Below are 16,848 nucleotides of genomic sequence, written 5' to 3'. Positions count from 1 at the left end.
TGCCTTGATCTGCCCCCCCTTCCTTCCCTACAGACTGATTTGCTGGGGGTAGAGGTCGGGGGTGCATGGTAGATCTTGGGTTGCTTTTTAATTCAGAAAGTGGTCTCCTACTTAAAAATGTTGGGGGCCACTGCCCTAGAATAAGCTCCCTGTCCTCCCTTTCTATTCTCCCATTCTGAAATGGGGACAGGCTGGGAAAGAGGAGCCATTGCTAGGGGAAACTGGCTGCAGCTAGCAGCTAGATTCCTTTTCCCCTTGGAACCACCAGTGAAATTCTGTTTGTTCCAAGGGATCCTTGTAACTCAAAACACTTCTGGCAAAGCCTTTTCCGCTACAGCAGGGAGCTGCACTTCTGTCTGCACTCTTAATGTCTGAGGTTGATTCCGCAAGTTACGGGCTAAAAATTTTATGTTGGATTTCACCAGCCAGTGATTGGCAGAGGGATCCTGCTGATCAGTGGGGAGGTGAAAATCACAATTTTGAATATGCTATGGTTTCTGACTGGTGGAGGGGCCCTGGCAGCCCCACTTTCTGCTGACTGTAAATGAGGCAAAAACTAAGGCACATTTGAAACACCAGCTTTCTCTTCCCAACCATCGGGAGCAAGTGCCAGAGCCAGCGGAACCCCTCTGTCTATCAGCAGCAGGGGGGCATGCAGAGCAAACTCCAAGATTAAAGGAGCCACCACACTTCCCATGCAAATTCCAGTGGTCCCTGCGCTTAAGTAAATAGTTGAGTAATCAGAAAGACTGAGCATCGTTCAAGTAGTCCAGCAACTGCCGGTGAAGATCAGGCTTGTGCAGGGATTTAAACAGCTTGTCTACTTGAATTTTGTTGGTGCTACAGATGATAACCATATGCCCATTCTGGGCTTACCCAATCAAGTCAATAAATGCACTGGTAGAAAACAATGCAACTTTGTGGTGCAAGGTTTGGTTATTGTTGTGGCTGAATCCTGTCTAGATGTTTAAATGACATGACAAAGTACATCATAGAACAAATTTAACTCTGCTTTGCAGCAATAGGCAGAGAGGCACTGTATTGCCCTTTTTGTACTAACCATTAATGTTCTCTTTACTATGAATCATAAAGCGTTACACCCTTTTACTTCAGAGTGACAAAAGTAAAATATGATAGTTCATGTCTTGACAGGTAGACCTAGTACACACACCATGACTGTAATTGAACTTTAACAGGGCCAGTGCAATCTGCTATGCTCTGAGAGTTTGTGCAACATTACAACCCCTTGTGCTTACATGGCTGCATGGCATGTTGGAGGTGTGCTGGTCATTTAATGGGGTAGTGAAATTACACTTATCTAGAGTAGAGGGGAGGCCTTTATGGGGGAAGAGGAGAGTGAAAAGCCTTCATAGCATTAGCACTTGCTCTTACTACTTGTTTTCCTATGTAATAAATATTTCTCTTGCAGCATGTAGATGCGTGTCATTAACTCAGGCATAATTTCAGACTCAACTGGTAAGGGACATAAGGCAATAGAATAGATTCTACAGGTATATCAAAAGTGAGAAGAACAGAAAAACCATAGGTCTCTTACAGAATACAGAAGGCAGTCTTATTACTGATGATGCAGAGAAGGCCTGTATTGAATTCCTTGGTTTGGAACTAGTGAGAAAGCAAGGTGATCAGGAACAACCAACACGGATTCATTGGATGTGTCCACACATGCAAGCACGTGGGCTTGCAGCAGCTCAAATAGAAGTGGTGCACATTTGAGCCGGGGCTTTTTGCCTCAGTGCGTGTACTTTGTTGTGGAGCAAATTGTGCCACCTGAGGCAAAATAACCCTGCCTGGCTCATCCTGGATCTGCGGCCAGGGAGAGCTAGAGCCCAGGGCCAGCACCTGTGCTGTCTCCAGCAGTATAAAAAGCTGCCCCATCCTGGCCCCATCCATACAAAAAGCTGGCCTGGCAAGCACCTCAGAGCTACTCGCTCTCAGGAGCTTCTGGGGCCTGGCCAATTGGTACCTGGGAACACTACCTCTTGTGCAAGCTGGACTGCTGCAGCAGCATCCCAAACTCATTTTTAAAAATACCCCAAAATCCATGTTTTTCCACAATTTAAACAAAAGACTGCATGCATGCGCACACACGCACACACCAGGGGCCAAGGCAGCAGGAGAATGAAAGAGACTCTTGTGTCAACCAGAGCATCTCTTTTGGAGGACTAATTCCCTAGCACAGTCCCAGACCATGCCTTGCTCCACTCCTCTGTGGAGCAGTTTTTTTTACCCCATGTCCAGGGGTCTAATTTTCTCTCCATGCTGCAGGTTTGTTCCCACACATACCTCTTGTCCCACCTCAAAGGGGTTTGAGATGGGGCAAGTGGCACGTGTGCGATCGTCTGGAGGTGCCCATCGAGTTCGAGTTATGCCTTACCAACCTGATTTCCTTCTATGATAAGGTGACAGGCTCTGTGGATGGGTTAAAGCTATGGATGTGATATGCTATACTTACTTGAATCTAAGTTGTCCCGGAGTTTAAGATGACTCCCCAATAATTGGATTCTGTATATGGAAAATTTATAAATTTGTTAAAATTTTCCAGGTATAGAATCTAATTATTGTAGGGTTGTCTTTATATTTTCTCCCCTGCCCACTACTACAGAAGGAAAACCGGTGGCTGGGGCAAGGGGAGTTAGGTGGCCCCCTTGTCCTCTGTTCCCCTTGCTGCCTTTCTGCCCACCTTCCACCCCACAACCCCAGCTCCCCTACAGCCTCTGTCTGTTTTCCCCTCCCACCGTGCCCTTACTGTCAGACACTGCTCAGGCACATGGAGCACAGCAAGCAGAAGCACAGCTCCTGCCAGCCATGCAGCAGTGTTGGCACTGCTGAATGCAGCATGGTCCCTGCCTGGCTAGTGTTTGTGGTGATGATTAGCTGGGCAGGGGGCAGAATTTTCATGTGCTCCATGCCCAGGAGGGAGCTTAACATGAGCCAGAGCTGAGCTGCTGCTCACTGTAAGCTGGAGGAAAGGTGGTGTGGGTGCAGGGGGACAAGCTGCAAAGAGTAAGCGCAGGAGGGGCAGGAAGCTGCTGTGGTGTGACTCTGGCTAAGGGCCAGAGTCAGATCCTGAGCAGCCCCTTGCCTTCCCCCTCCCCCACTTTGTGCACAAACCTTAAGCTGAGGGGCTTCCCCTGTGGAGAATCTCGCCTTGTACTTGAGTGAATACAGTATTTGACTTTGACATTCTCATTAACATGATTAGGAAATATGGGCTAGACTAAAGTATTGCAAGGTGGATACATAACTGGTTGGGTCGTTGTGTTCAGTAAGTAGTCATCAATGGCTCAATATCTAGTGGCAGGAAATATTAAGTGGGGGTCCTTGGGAGTCCATCCTGGGTCTGATATTGTTCAATGTCTCCATAAATGATTTGGATGATGGGATTGAGTGCATGCTTAGCAAATTTACAAATTATACCAAGTTGGATGGAGTTGCAGACACTCTGCAGAACAGGGCTAGAATCCAGAATGACTTGAATGACCAGAGAAATGATCTGCAATCAGCAGGATGAGATGTGACAAGGACAAGAGCAAAATCCTGCATTTAGGGTGCAACAGCTGTACGAACATATACAGATGGGGGCTAAGGGTTACTTAGTCCAGGGAAGAAAAGACAGGGGAATTTGATAAGAGTCTTCAAATACCTGCAGAGAAAATGGAAGGTGGGATTTTTTTGTAGTGTAGGAGACCAGGATTAGAAGCGACGGTCTCAATGTGCAGCAGCAGAGGTTTAGGTTGCTGCTTTATGAGAAGTGTTCTGGCTATAAGGGTGATCAGTCAAGCACTGCACCAGGCTACCTAGAGAAGTTGTGGAATCCCCGTTTCTGGGAACTTTAGCAGCCGGTTGGACGGACACTTGGCTGGGATAATCTAGTCTGGGACAATCCTGTGTAAAGCAGGCGGCTGAACTAGCTGACCTTGGGAGGTCTGTACTAGCCCTACTTTCCTCTGATCCTGTGAACTCTGTTCTTGGATACAGAAGGTAATAATCCAAGCCAACACCTTGACTTAAAATTTTAAATAAGAATCCAACATTTTTTTTTTTTTTTTTTTTAACCAAAAATGAATTTTACTGTGTATTTTTAGCAATGATTTAGGTCTGGGATGTTGAGCTTTAGTTAGGTAATGGTGCAGCTAGTCCAGGCTACCCACTATGAAGGTTATGCCTCTAATATTTAACTAGAGATCTTCAAACGCAATGGTGAGAGTTAGATGGGGCCCCATACACTATTATATGCTGATGAGAAATATTGTTAAGACCTTTTGTCCGGTGTATTGCCCTATAAGAGGCCTTTGTCCTGTGTTTTGCATTATAAGAGGCCTGGTGGTATGTAAGGCTTTCTCTATCTCTGTTAATTTTGAAGGGGAATAAATACGCACTTGTTAACAGTGTTTTTCAAATCTGTCAATGAGATTTTTAAGCAGCTTAATGTCATGCAGTCCTGCAGGATTTAAGTATCATGGGATTTTGTTCTATTCAGATTTAAATCCCCTAGATTAAATTTGGACCATTAGAGTAGATGAAAAATGAGTTGATTTAGAGAGAATATTCTACCACTATCACTGTTTGGAAGGATTAGCTAGTGTTTTAATCAACTGAACATCAGGGCACTGCTGCTTTTGCTTTTCAGATTCTGAATTTTGGATCTATAAATATGGTTTTGCAGGCTAGTACCTGAGAGCAAGGCCACAGTGTTAACCTACAAATATATGTTATGAGTGGGAGGCTGAGCAGGCACTGATCCAAACCAAAAAAATGATTGATTTCAGTTTGACCTTTTTAGAGAGATTTATTCATCTGCCTACAATTGGGTTTGTAAAAATATACTTCATTAGCTGTAACGATTATGAAGTGCTTTTTAAATTTCCATTCCATTGAAGTCGAAAGAAAGTTTTTATTTTTTTTAATTTCTAATATCTTATAATTTAAGTATTAATGTCACATAGGTCACTAGTGGGCGCTTTTCTTTGTTTAGTTGTTAAGAGCAGCTAGTGTACTTCTTTTTTTTCTTTTTTAATGTATTGCTAGTTGCTCTCATTAATCTGGGTTTGCAATATAAGTACTACAGTCAGGATTGTAAAATGTGTATCCATTTGAGGGAGCAAGCGTTTTAAAGGACAAAGGAGGATTTTAGTCCAAATAAAGCTTTACTTTTTCCATTATTTACTGGCCTCGGAATATTTCTGTGGCAACAGCTTCTTTTTTATTTATCTCCTAGCAATAACATTTTAACTTTTCTCTAACCGAAAAAGTGCCTTAATATCTGTGGGGCTCTTTTGTTAAAGCATAACATTTTAACATGTAGATGCTACAAACAATAACCTGAAAAGGTTATTTTCAGCTTCTTGAGTAATTTTTTACAGAATTAATTCTTAACTATTCACTTGCATGATCAGGCAGTATTTCCATTTTACCCATTGAACCAGTCGCATAACTAGACAGGGAAACCAGGGCATCTGCCCCAGGTGCCAACTTGTGGGGAGAAAGAGGAATGGTCGGAAAAACATCTGTGGCCATCTCCTCTGCCACAGAATCGTGCTGGCAGTATGGCAGCTTTACTTCCAACTCTTTCCTTTATGATATGCTAAAATGATGAGGCAATAAAAATAGTAATTCTGACATTTAACTTCGTGGTTAAATTCAAGCAACAACTGAAACCTGTCCAATAAAAAGAAAGATCTAACTTTTGTTTTGCTAGCTGCTGAACAGTTGGTTAACTCCTTGCTAGTTGCTGGTGTGCAGAGTACACTAAAAAGATCCATAATTACAAACATGCTAGATTGGATATATACCTATAATGCACATCCCTAGGTTAGAATGCATCAGACACTTCGTGTTCATCCCCAAAAATTCAAGAGATCAAAAGAAGGGCAAGTGCGTGACTGACTCAATTAATCCTGTTGTTTCAAATGTTTCTCAATAAATTGCTGGGTTTTTGGTTGCTGCAGTGTTGGTCTAAAGTCATAGGCAGGCAAAGTTCTTTGAGTAGATGTGGTATCTTTTATTAGACCAAGATCTTCAAACAGATATCACATCTACTCAAAGAACCGTGCTTGTCTCAATAAATTAGTCTGTTAAGACACTTGCACAGTACTTTCAATTTCAAAGTGTTACTATTAGCTGGTAGCTCAGCAAAGTGGAACCCTGTTGTCACAGTTTGGAGAGGTTTAGCGACAGCTTGAATATGGCTAGCAGCTAAGCATTCTAATATTAGTTAACTATAATGCAGTCTGGTGTGCCAGTATCTAGTGTATAGATACCACTTCACCATTGATAGACCGTCATTTTTTTCTGAACGTATCCATTTGCTACCTCACTCATGTGGTAGTTATAATGCCTGGTGGTATGTACCACTGCATCAACCAGATTTGGCAGAAAGAGGAAATTTTTATTCTAGCATTCCCTCACAGAGCTAACTATTTCATGCTTCTGAAGCAGAAAAATTGTAGTAACATATAATAACCTTATGGGTGACAGCTTTGTGATGGGGATCATTTACTACGAGTACTATGTGGGAGTACTGCCTTAATTTAAAGGGTTTTTTTGTCTTCAGGTGTCAACGGAAGCAGTGGCGGATAGACTTGCCAGCCACTAGTGTAGTGATCACCTTTCATAATGAGGCAAGATCTGCTTTACTTCGAACAGTTGTCAGGTATACCAAAGAGATGTACTCTGTTGCCCTGAAAACCCCTATGTATTGCAAATGACTGTGACATGGAAAGTGAACATTGATTAGTATTGGTTTTCTTTTATTGCAGTGTTCTTAAAAAAAGTCCATCGCACCTTATCAAGGAAATTATATTAGTGGATGACTACAGCAATGATCGTAAGTACAATTGTAGAGCCTGAAGTATGGGACTTTGAATTGTTAAGTTAGAGTCCAATACACTCCAGAGAAAAAGGACTTGCCATACTCCTTTAACAGGCTTTTATTATAAATGACTGATATTTGTACCAAATATTTTGTATTACTGGTATAAATGGATTCTGACACTAACAATCATTTAAGATAAGAAAAAAAAAGAAAAAGTCTTACTGCTATTAATAAAACTAAAGAATAGAAACTTTTAGCTAATATGATGTCCAACCTGAATAAAGTATATGAACAGTGAAACATAACTTTTGGTTAAAAGTTGGGACTTATCTACATGACAGCATCTCTCTTGCTATTGCTGTGCTGATTTTATAGCTATGTCGGCAAAGTCCTCTAGAAAGGTGCAGCGTACGATGGCAGAGATCTTTTAAGAATGTAGCTACATTGCCTCCCTGAATGCCTTAGCCACGGTGTTCATAGTTCACAAATAAATTAAGATTAATGTAAATATTTACAAACTTGAATTTCTTGTATCTTTTTTGCCATGATATTTAAAATAATTATATCAACATGGGGTTAATCATTCATTTAATTATTGTCTTGCAGCTGAGGATGGTGCTCTCTTGGGGAAAATAGAGAAAGTGCGTATTCTTCGAAATGACCGTCGAGAAGGTAAGATATTGGTGAACTCCGGGGAGAGAAAAGTACAGATTAAACGACTATGTATTTTAAATACACCATTCTCTATCTTTAGTGCAAAAAAGAAGAATTGATCATTTAGTACTGAAAAAAATAAAAATGTATGTGCTAATTATGCAACAGTGGCAAGTATCTAATCTGATTTAAAATTCATCTTTCTCACTTACCATTCACTTCACAATTAGTCTCATTTCATTAGCTAGGTACTTCGTGAATGTTGGGTTTACAGCCTTAGATATGGCAGTTAGTCTAATTACTGTCCTACAGCTGTTGAAATAACTGATAGTTGACTAAAGTACCAAATGTGTGCTTATTCATTTTTATAAATGCTCAGCTAGTATCCTGCCAATTTTGCCTGTGGAACAACTATTCGAAAACAAGCATTGGCACACATACTACCTTGATATGCCATGACTAATTACACTGTGCACAAGAATTTCCATACTCCTGAGCACTCAGTGCTTGAATATTTTCTTTGGAATATGCTTGTAAACAAAACTTTGTCAGAAAAGCAAGGTTTTACTAGATCAGGCATATAAGTAAGCCCGTAATGTTTTTCAGATCAAAACAGCACTTAAAAAGAACAAGGTAACCATTATGGAAAGCTGATTTACAGTAAAGAGCCTTTGGAGTGGTAACCGATTTTTATCTTACTTATCTCTGCACGATACTGTAGAATTTAGAGGGTGAACTGATTTTTTTCTAGTTCATACACTGAGAGGTGCATCAATGTGAAAAGTGGAACTAATTGGTTTGCCAGATATTTTACTGATGATGCATGTACCACAAAAAAGTAACTTATAAACAATGATAATGCTTTCAGGTTTCATGGTGCTTTAGATAGACTAAAGATGTAATTCCTTCCCTGAAGGACGAGCCATTTGTTTTTACATAAAGACTTACTTTTCCTTATCATGCAGTTATGTACACATTTAATGGAATATATTTTAAAGGAAACCTTTTAAGGTTACCTTTTTGTCACTTGCATATCTTTAATATTTAGGAAATAAAGTAGAAGTTTAGAATGATATTTCAATGATGACACGATCTGTACAAACTAAAATTTAAGAGGAACAAGAATAAGAGTAAATGAGAAAGTGGAACACGAGGGTAAGAGGAGGAGGTAGGGACATGAGGTATGAGGAATCAAAAGAAAAGAGGTGTATCAAACAAATTAGTCTGATTTTAGGGAAAGCCTAACTTGCAGAGCAAGAAGGTAGAGAAGATGCAAGCTGAAAAAAAGATGCCAAAGCTAGATTTTAGGGCAAAGAGTTGAGGAAGAGGAAAATGAAGATAGTTTGTGTTCCAGAGATGGATTCTAGTTTGAAGGGAGCTATATTAAAAATACAGTCAAAATGGAACTAAGGAGAGACAAAGAGAAGTAAAAGGTGTGATAAATAGCTGTTACCCAGATTACAGTTAACTTTGTGGGTGGGCTTCTGGTAAGAGGCAGAAATGGGTCTACAGCCCAACCTTTTATTTGCTTTCACTTTAAAACATGAAAATAAGCGTTTATCCCATAGTCTATTTGGCTACCCATAACAGCGCAGCATAGATTCTCACCTATACCGGTTGGGGTGACACGAAACGGGGGAGGAAGGTGGCATGCACATTGGCAGCAGGTCTTCTCAAATCTGCTGAGTTCTCCAAACTTTCCCTCCCAGCCTATGCCCAATAAGTTTAGATGGCTGGTTCTAATATTTCGATAAACGATTGGTTTTATTTGAATTAATTTTGTTTTGCTGAAACTTTTGGAACTGGACTAAACCAGATCTCTTGCTGACTTAAGTGTCAATTAGTTAGGATTTATATCCTTGGGAAAGAGAGAGGAAGGATTCTTATTTCCTTTCCTTCTCTGTTATGGAGTGTTACTCAATGCTGGCCTGTTTGTTTTATTTTTGTTTTTACCCTTAGTTTATGGTCTTCTCTGACAAGGCTATTTTTGTTTTTAAAGATTATCTAAGCATCTTAACAAAAATATATCTATTATAACAAAATGACACCTAATACATTTGGTTACATCAATCACTACTACTACTATTTTAAGATAAAGCTTTGATATAGTGTATTCGGATTATTTCATGTATGGTCCTCCCTTATCTCCTTTCAGGCCTTGTGCTTTGTTTAATTGTGTTTGATGGCTTCCTTTACTTGCTGACCAAGTTAGTTGTCACATCTGCAAAGGTTCACACTACGATAACTCAGAAACAGGCTTTTGGTGCCTTCTGCTTAGCAACACTTCTGCAGCTTGGCCTAGGCCCCTTGAAAATGGCCAAGGCTGGCAACATGGCAAGGTAGGGAGCAATGAAACAAAGTGCTAAATAGGGCAGAACCGTAGAAGTAAGATGTTTTCAACTTTATGTGAGACTAGATCAGTACAAGGAAGCTTAGGAAGGAGTGATTTAGCTGCTAAATGCCAGACTGCAGCAGGAAAAAAAAATTTGAAAGGCTTAAGAGGAAAAAACTCATTCATTCATGCTTTGAATGAGACTTTGGGAAGTAGGGCTGTATTTTCAAATGTTAGATGGCAAAGCAAGAAGATTTGATGGGAACTGATGTGCAAAAACAAAAGGAAAATGGGAAGCTAAAGAAATGTGTTGTTATTGGTCTGGAATGATAGGGAAAAGAATGGCTTATTAACTGTTAAAGTAAAATAGAGGAAAGACAGGGGGTTTAGTTTGGTTTTTTTGTTTGTTTTTTTTAAAGTAGGACTCATGAAATAAAAGGATGGGTAGGTGCATTTGAGAACTATCTGCAGTGGTAAGAGTAGAAGAGGTCACCTGGGGAACAAAAGCGGGGAGAGGGCATAGAAATCCCTCGTAAGTCTTGGGATAGCCCAAAGGAGAAAAGGAGTTCCATTAAGCCATGATTAGCAAAATAGGACTAAAAACCTAAGTCACAGAACCATAAGAAAGGAATGGAAATTGAGCAAAGGCTCTTAGAAATGGAATAAAAAAGGGATGGTTACTTTAGCAGTTTGAGACAAGGCTGAAGCCAACCTGGAAACAATTGAGGAGGTAGGAATAAAGAGTCTGTTCAAGGAATTCAAAGACTTAAGAAATGGGAGAGACTTAACAACAGCATCTCCTGCAAATCTGCCATTGCAAGTTTATGGTAAAGTTGGGACTTACCTAAGCACATAGGTACATTTTCACTATACTAAGCATAGATTAAGTGGTGCAGCTCCCTAATGTGACTGGTTGTGCCAGTCATAAAGGCCTTCATTCTGGTACTGTTCATTTCTGTAAGGATGAAGAAGCTATACTAGTCTAATATACCTTTAGACACCGTTGTTATACTAACGATTATACCGGTGTAACTAGAGTTATGACTTTTCTGTCAAAATTAATATACAAGCTATGTATCCCAGTCTTTATCCTGCAAGAAGCAGAATTTGTTTGGCAATATATATATTTTTCGGACAAACTAGCTTGCAGAGACGAGCTTTGGGGCACCCATTCCTCAGATTTGGGGTTGGAAAATTCAAACCATGAGGCAACAAGAAGCCAAACAAAATGGTGACTTCCACTCCTAGACAAAAAGCTTGTTTAATATCTCTTCCAACTATATAGTTGGCTTAGTAATAGATATTGCCAAACAAATTCTGCTTCTTGCCATCACATCTATAGCAATATTATTAACCCACTTCTTAAGTTAGAAGTTTTTGTCATCTAATTCCTGAACCTCAGTGAGCAGCCTGTTTTTATAAAAGGCTTGTGGGCTGGCTGGATAGGAGCATTACTGCTTTTCTTTTTAGAGCATTCTAATTTTGTCTCATTACAGTTGAATCTTTCTTCAGTGATGACTTCTTAAATCTTTCTTCCAAGGTTTGATGCGCTCTCGTGTCAGAGGGGCAGATGCGGCACAGGCTAAAGTATTGACGTTCCTGGATAGTCACTGTGAATGTAATGAGCACTGGCTGGAACCTCTTCTGGAGAGAGTAGCTGAGGTTAGTATAAGGTGTCTGCTTACCTGATTGAAAAATGATTGATTTGATGTATTTTGTACAAAATGATTTTCTTTGTAGTGAGAGTAAACAGGACAATATGGATTGTGCAACAGCTCATCATTCAGCAATTCGTTCATTGTTTCATGATGAATTCTCAGTTCTTGTTCATTTAATTTGTAAACAGCAGAGCATAATCTATATAAATATTTATGATAATCTTTTAAAGTAAAATACATGCTTCCTGGTTTTTTTGTGACCTGTCATTGTTTCATTGTTTCAACTGTTTCTACAAGCTTAAGAGGGTTACTTCCTCTTCAGCCAGTACCATTTTAGCATAATGCCATGTATAGGTACTCCTCATTTAACATCATCCCAGTTAACGTTGTTTTGTTTGCTAATCTATTAGAGAACATACTCATTTAAAGTTGCTCAGTGTTCGGTTATATCATTGTTTGGCAGCTGCTTTCTAGTAGGTAACTACTGTGATGCAATTGGATTCACTTAACAACCTTTTGCTTAAAGTCACATTTTTCAGGAACATAACTGTGAAGTTAAGTGAGGAGTGGCTGTATTTGAATATACCTGATTGCTGTTGTGAAGGGAGATTCAGGCCAGGAAAGGGACATTGGTCTGTCTATCTGTCCTACATGATAAGTTTGTAGGAGCTGTGGGTATATGGTTCTGATATTTCAGCCTAATTTGTGTCTCTGGAGAACCATTGACAAGACTGGTTAAGAGTGTGCATATGTGCTGTTTCCCTCCTTGTCTTACCTCTACTTTGAAAATGATTGCTTACTAAGGAATATACAATTTTGAGAAATTCTGCTCAAGTAGTGGAAAAAACAAACATTGCACTAGACAGCCCTGAATAAAAATGTGAAAAAGGCATTTGGCCTTCTTTTTACATTCCCCCTGCTCATTAAAATGTTCTCTGAATGTACCTGTTTCCTCTTAGAATGACCCTACTCTAATCTTCTTCTCTCTAGAAAAAGGTATCTGGGCTAGGGAAGAAACATGAAAAATAAGGTATATTGCTTAGAACACTTCTAAGTATTCAGTTGTTGAACTGATAAAACTTAAGCCAAGAATGCTGCTATTTGGAATGCCAAACACATTATTTCGTAGATTTCATAGACATTCGGGCTGGAAGGAACCCCAAGGATCACTGAGTCCAGCCCCCTGATTCAGGGGCAGGAAGTCAGCAGGGATCATAGGATCCCAGCAAGATAAACATCTAAATGTATCTTGAATGCGTTCAAAGTGGGTGCTTGAACCACCTCTGGCGGCAGTCCAAACCTTGGAGGCTCGGACAGTAAAGAAGTTCTTCCTTATGTCCAACCTGAATCGTAAATGCAGCCATTATACCTAAAATGGTTTCTGTTATGTACTCTGTCTTGCAAATGTCCTAACGCTCCCCACTATTCCTACCTTTAAAAAAAATTAACAAAACATGTTCTACACATTAACTGTTCAGGACAGGTTGAGCATAGTGTAGTTTGTGTGCAGTAACTTGCAGTTGTGAACTGTTTTTAGTGGTTTTTGCTGTTTGGTTCTGTGAAGTCTTGCTGTTAATTTTTCTAGAGTCACTGTACTTGCTATAGTGCAAGATTTGTGTATGACTTGGAATTCTGTTTTCAAATATTAATAACTTAGAGTTGGTTGAAGTTTGACAGTACTAATATAACTAGTTAATACCTATGAAGTACCTTGAAGCTAAATATACAGGTGCTACAATAATTTTTAGTTACATAACGTGCATTATTTGAGAGCCCCATTTAGCTGAGAGTGCAGCAAGCTTCAAAACTTAGAAAAATCTGCCCCTCCACTTCCATCTCGAAAGAGATTAGAAAGCTCCCACACCAGCAAGTTCTTCTACTGGTTGCTCCAGAAGGAGCAAATGGTTGCAGGAAACCTTGGCTTACAAACATAAGCCAATATAAAATAGAGATTGGGAACTGCTTTCAAGTGCAGCTGGACTGGAGCCTGTACTTACTTGGAGACCAGGGGAATGGGAGCACTGAGCTACTGTGGCTCTTTACATAGAGGACAGATTCCCTGCTCCTTACCCTGTGAATTTCTGCTTTTCTGTTTCGCTGTTGGTGCAATTCCACAATGAACTTTGCAGGCAACACTTTAACGTTTTAGGAAATTAAACTGAGAGGGAGGAAATATATTCAAGACTTCCATAACAACAGAATGTAGCACCATTTTGAAGTGCTGGTAGGCTAATGAACTAACTAAGATTAGTAAATGATCTTCTTTACAAAAGAAACTGATGTACATTTTGTTGCACGTATCCGCTAATTTCAGGTAGCTGGAGATGATTAAATACACTAAAACTTCTTTTTTTTAACTACTGTCATGTGGTCTTGAGCTCCCTGAGAAGCATAAATGTAGATATACACTAATCACATTAATCATATGTTTGAGTCTAGAAGGGTGCTCAATTTGATGTATGAATATTGGTACAGTGTAAATAGTGAAACTAGCTTAGCGTACTGTTAAATAAGTTTTAAGTGTAATTGAAGTCCCAAATTCTTTTTCTTGGGGTAGAAGTTAAAGATGTATAGTATTTTCTACCCTTTTGGGAAAGGTAAGGTACACATTTACATGATTTGAGGGGTTGGTAACATAACTTTATGGCTGTTCAGTTTGACAGGGACTAGAAATTATTAATGTATGTTATGTCCATCATACATGTCAATCAAGCTAATACAGAACCTAAAGATGTCATGTTAATTTAAGTAGATAAGGAAGAGAATTGGAAAGTTAGGGCTATCTCTCTATCTCTGTCTATTAATATTAGTATTATTATATTATATAATAATTTGTATTAATAAATATATAGAAATAAAATGCTAATATTAGTATATAGAAATGGATAGCTCCAACTTTCCACTTCTCTCTCTTATCTACTTAAATGAAAATGACACATTACCATCAAGCTAGTACAGAACCTAAAGATAAATGATGTATAGCAAGGATGGACTATACACCAAACCTATATAAACTTTGGGTGGCACATTTGACAGTAGCAGATTTTAAACAAACTAGATCTTTAGGGCTAGGGACAGACATTCAAAAAAGCCTGAGCCTGAATTGATTCAGCCTTTGCAGGTTAGTCTAATCTAGCTAGGTTGAACTGGTTTCCAACCATACAGACAATCCCTCTGGACTAAGGAAATTCAGACACATGCCTGCAGTGGCTCAGGCTGGAAGCTGGGGGGCACTAGAGCAGCCCTCCCTTCCACACAGCTAAACTAAGGGAGGCCCCAGAAGGGCTCTGACTAGGGAGGAGTGTAAACCCCCATCCTGCCTGCAGTCCCTGGGCTTTTCGCCACTGGCTGCTCAAGGGGGGGCGGGGTTGCCAGCCTGCAACCCTGGGATAGCACTCTGAGGGCAAGGCAGAGTGTACAGTGCATGCATCTATTGATGATACAGAGCTTTTCACTCTCCCTCCCTGCTTCTGCAGCAAACTGACAGGCAAGCAAGCTGGAGGGGGTGAAGGGGGGAGCTGGTAACAGTGTTTATCACCCTTATCTCAGTATTTATTGCCCCATTAAGAAAATGACAGACACATTACCAGCTATCTGTTGACTCAGCACAGACCCAGCATGTAAGGTGTCTGGCTGATGCACAGACACCTCCACAAAGGCAGAGGGGAGAAGGGAATTTTGTGCTTAGCAGAAAGTGGTGAGAGAGAGGGAAGGAGGGGAGCAAACGGCTTTTCTCAAACATTTCCAAAGTAGTACATTAAGGTATCTGTTGGTTAGCTCCAAAAAGCCTGTCTGTCTTTGTCTCTCCCACAGCATGGACTGTAGCCAGCATGTGGTCTGCTAGCTAATCCAAAGGTGTCTCCTAAAGTGGGGGGGGGGGGAGGGGGGATAATCACTGCTGAGCACAGAGAAGCCAGGCAGATGCAGAGGGGAGGAGCCAACCCTGATGTGGAGTACAGAGCCCTGCCCAGCCCAGAGAGCATGCTGGGATGCTGGGGGAGTCTGGTTTATCTTAAACCAGCAAGAGGTCTGGGACAGACATTGCATAAACTGGTCTGAACCAAATCGGTTAACTCTGATACTACATTCAACTAGGTTTATCTCAAACCAGTTTCATCTATTTTCACATTGGTTTATGTGCACTGAACATTTGTTCTGTTACAGGTTTAAACTAGTTTTTGATCACGTAAACCAGTTTATGTATAATGTCTGTCCCTAGCCTAGGTGATAACAGAATGGCATTGTGATGAGGAATAATATTTGGGTTCTGTTCTCATGTCTGTTTTAAATTTGCTTTGTGTCTTCAGATGAGCCACTAGTGGTCTAGCAGATATCACCATGAAGATATTCATAATTTCTCCAACAGGTGTTGTGAATCCTAATTAATTCTGGTTCAAAGTTTTGAGATCCTCTAGAATACTAATAGGGGAGGGAGAGAAGCAAACCATGTAGAATCCTTACTAATTCCTGATGACTAGAGTACAGTTTACAATAATCTAAATTTCTAGTATCTTCATTATGCCTCTACCCAATATTAAAAGAATTAGAGTACCAGCACTACCAGTTTCCAGGCACTTATTTTCATACTTTTTATTTCCCTTTACTGTAATCATCATGAAGCACACACAATTTGAGTTCCATGTTTCATTGCAAAGTAACTACAACATTTACAGAACGGAGCAAAACTTTACCATATTTTCCCTTGGCATTTTTTAGTTATCAAAATGCAGATCAGGTTCCTTATAGGATCAGCAAGAAAAGTAAGTGTCCAACAAGTCAGCTTTAAATAAAGGCCACTTCAAAGGAACAGTTGCTTTTAATTTTTTCAATTGGTGTTTCTGAATTGAGGCCTGCAGGTCTTTTTTTAAACAATTTATAAGCATTAACTGTTTTGTAGCACTCTGCAATTATTGTTCTGAGAATACATAAAAACTCTGCCTACTCTGCTGCAAAACACACATCCGTTTATATCATGGGAGAAAAACAAGGCTGTTATCGGGAAAACAGAGAGGAATATATTGAAAGGATGCCTTCAGCTCTTAAGATTACCATGTGGTTTTTGTATCTATATAGAAGCTAGAGAGAGTTTTGTTCAAATGGTCTCCTCCGATATGCTACAATACCAGTGTGCTAGTACATGAGTTCTGAAGTGAAATTTAACCAAGCTGCGTTTTGTGGCCTGGGAAAAATCCCAGAAAGGTGAATAGCTAGCGCAGCCAACTGCCGTATAAGCCAATACATCCAGCCCTAGGTATAAATGAGCTCTTAGGGCCTGACAGGTAGTGTGGCCTCATTGTGGCAATTTCTCCCCCTAATGTAACAGGTGCTTTGAACACTTTTCAGATCACCCTACTCACCTATGTCAAACA

General features: G+C 40.0%; 1 protein-coding gene across 1 annotated transcript in view; it reads left to right on the top strand.

Moving 5' to 3' along the window:
* The window catches only part of GALNT2 (polypeptide N-acetylgalactosaminyltransferase 2), a 172,826-nt gene that overhangs the window by 114,125 nt on the left and 41,853 nt on the right, over window positions 1-16,848 (top strand). Inside the window, exons 4-7 of the mRNA XM_090043827.1 lie at window positions 6,575-6,673; window positions 6,780-6,847; window positions 7,442-7,507; window positions 11,362-11,483. Of these exons, the coding sequence (XP_089899953.1) occupies window positions 6,575-6,673; window positions 6,780-6,847; window positions 7,442-7,507; window positions 11,362-11,483 (355 nt within the window). The remainder of the gene's footprint in view (window positions 1-6,574; window positions 6,674-6,779; window positions 6,848-7,441; window positions 7,508-11,361; window positions 11,484-16,848) is intronic.

The sequence above is a fragment of the Crocodylus siamensis genome, chromosome 1 (genome assembly GCF_052110815.1).
Source record: "Crocodylus siamensis isolate JL-2025a chromosome 1, ASM5211081v1, whole genome shotgun sequence".
Taxonomy (NCBI): domain Eukaryota; kingdom Metazoa; phylum Chordata; order Crocodylia; family Crocodylidae; genus Crocodylus; species Crocodylus siamensis.
The sequence above is the reverse complement of the archived record's forward strand: the minus strand, read 5'-3'. Positions and strand labels throughout refer to the sequence as shown.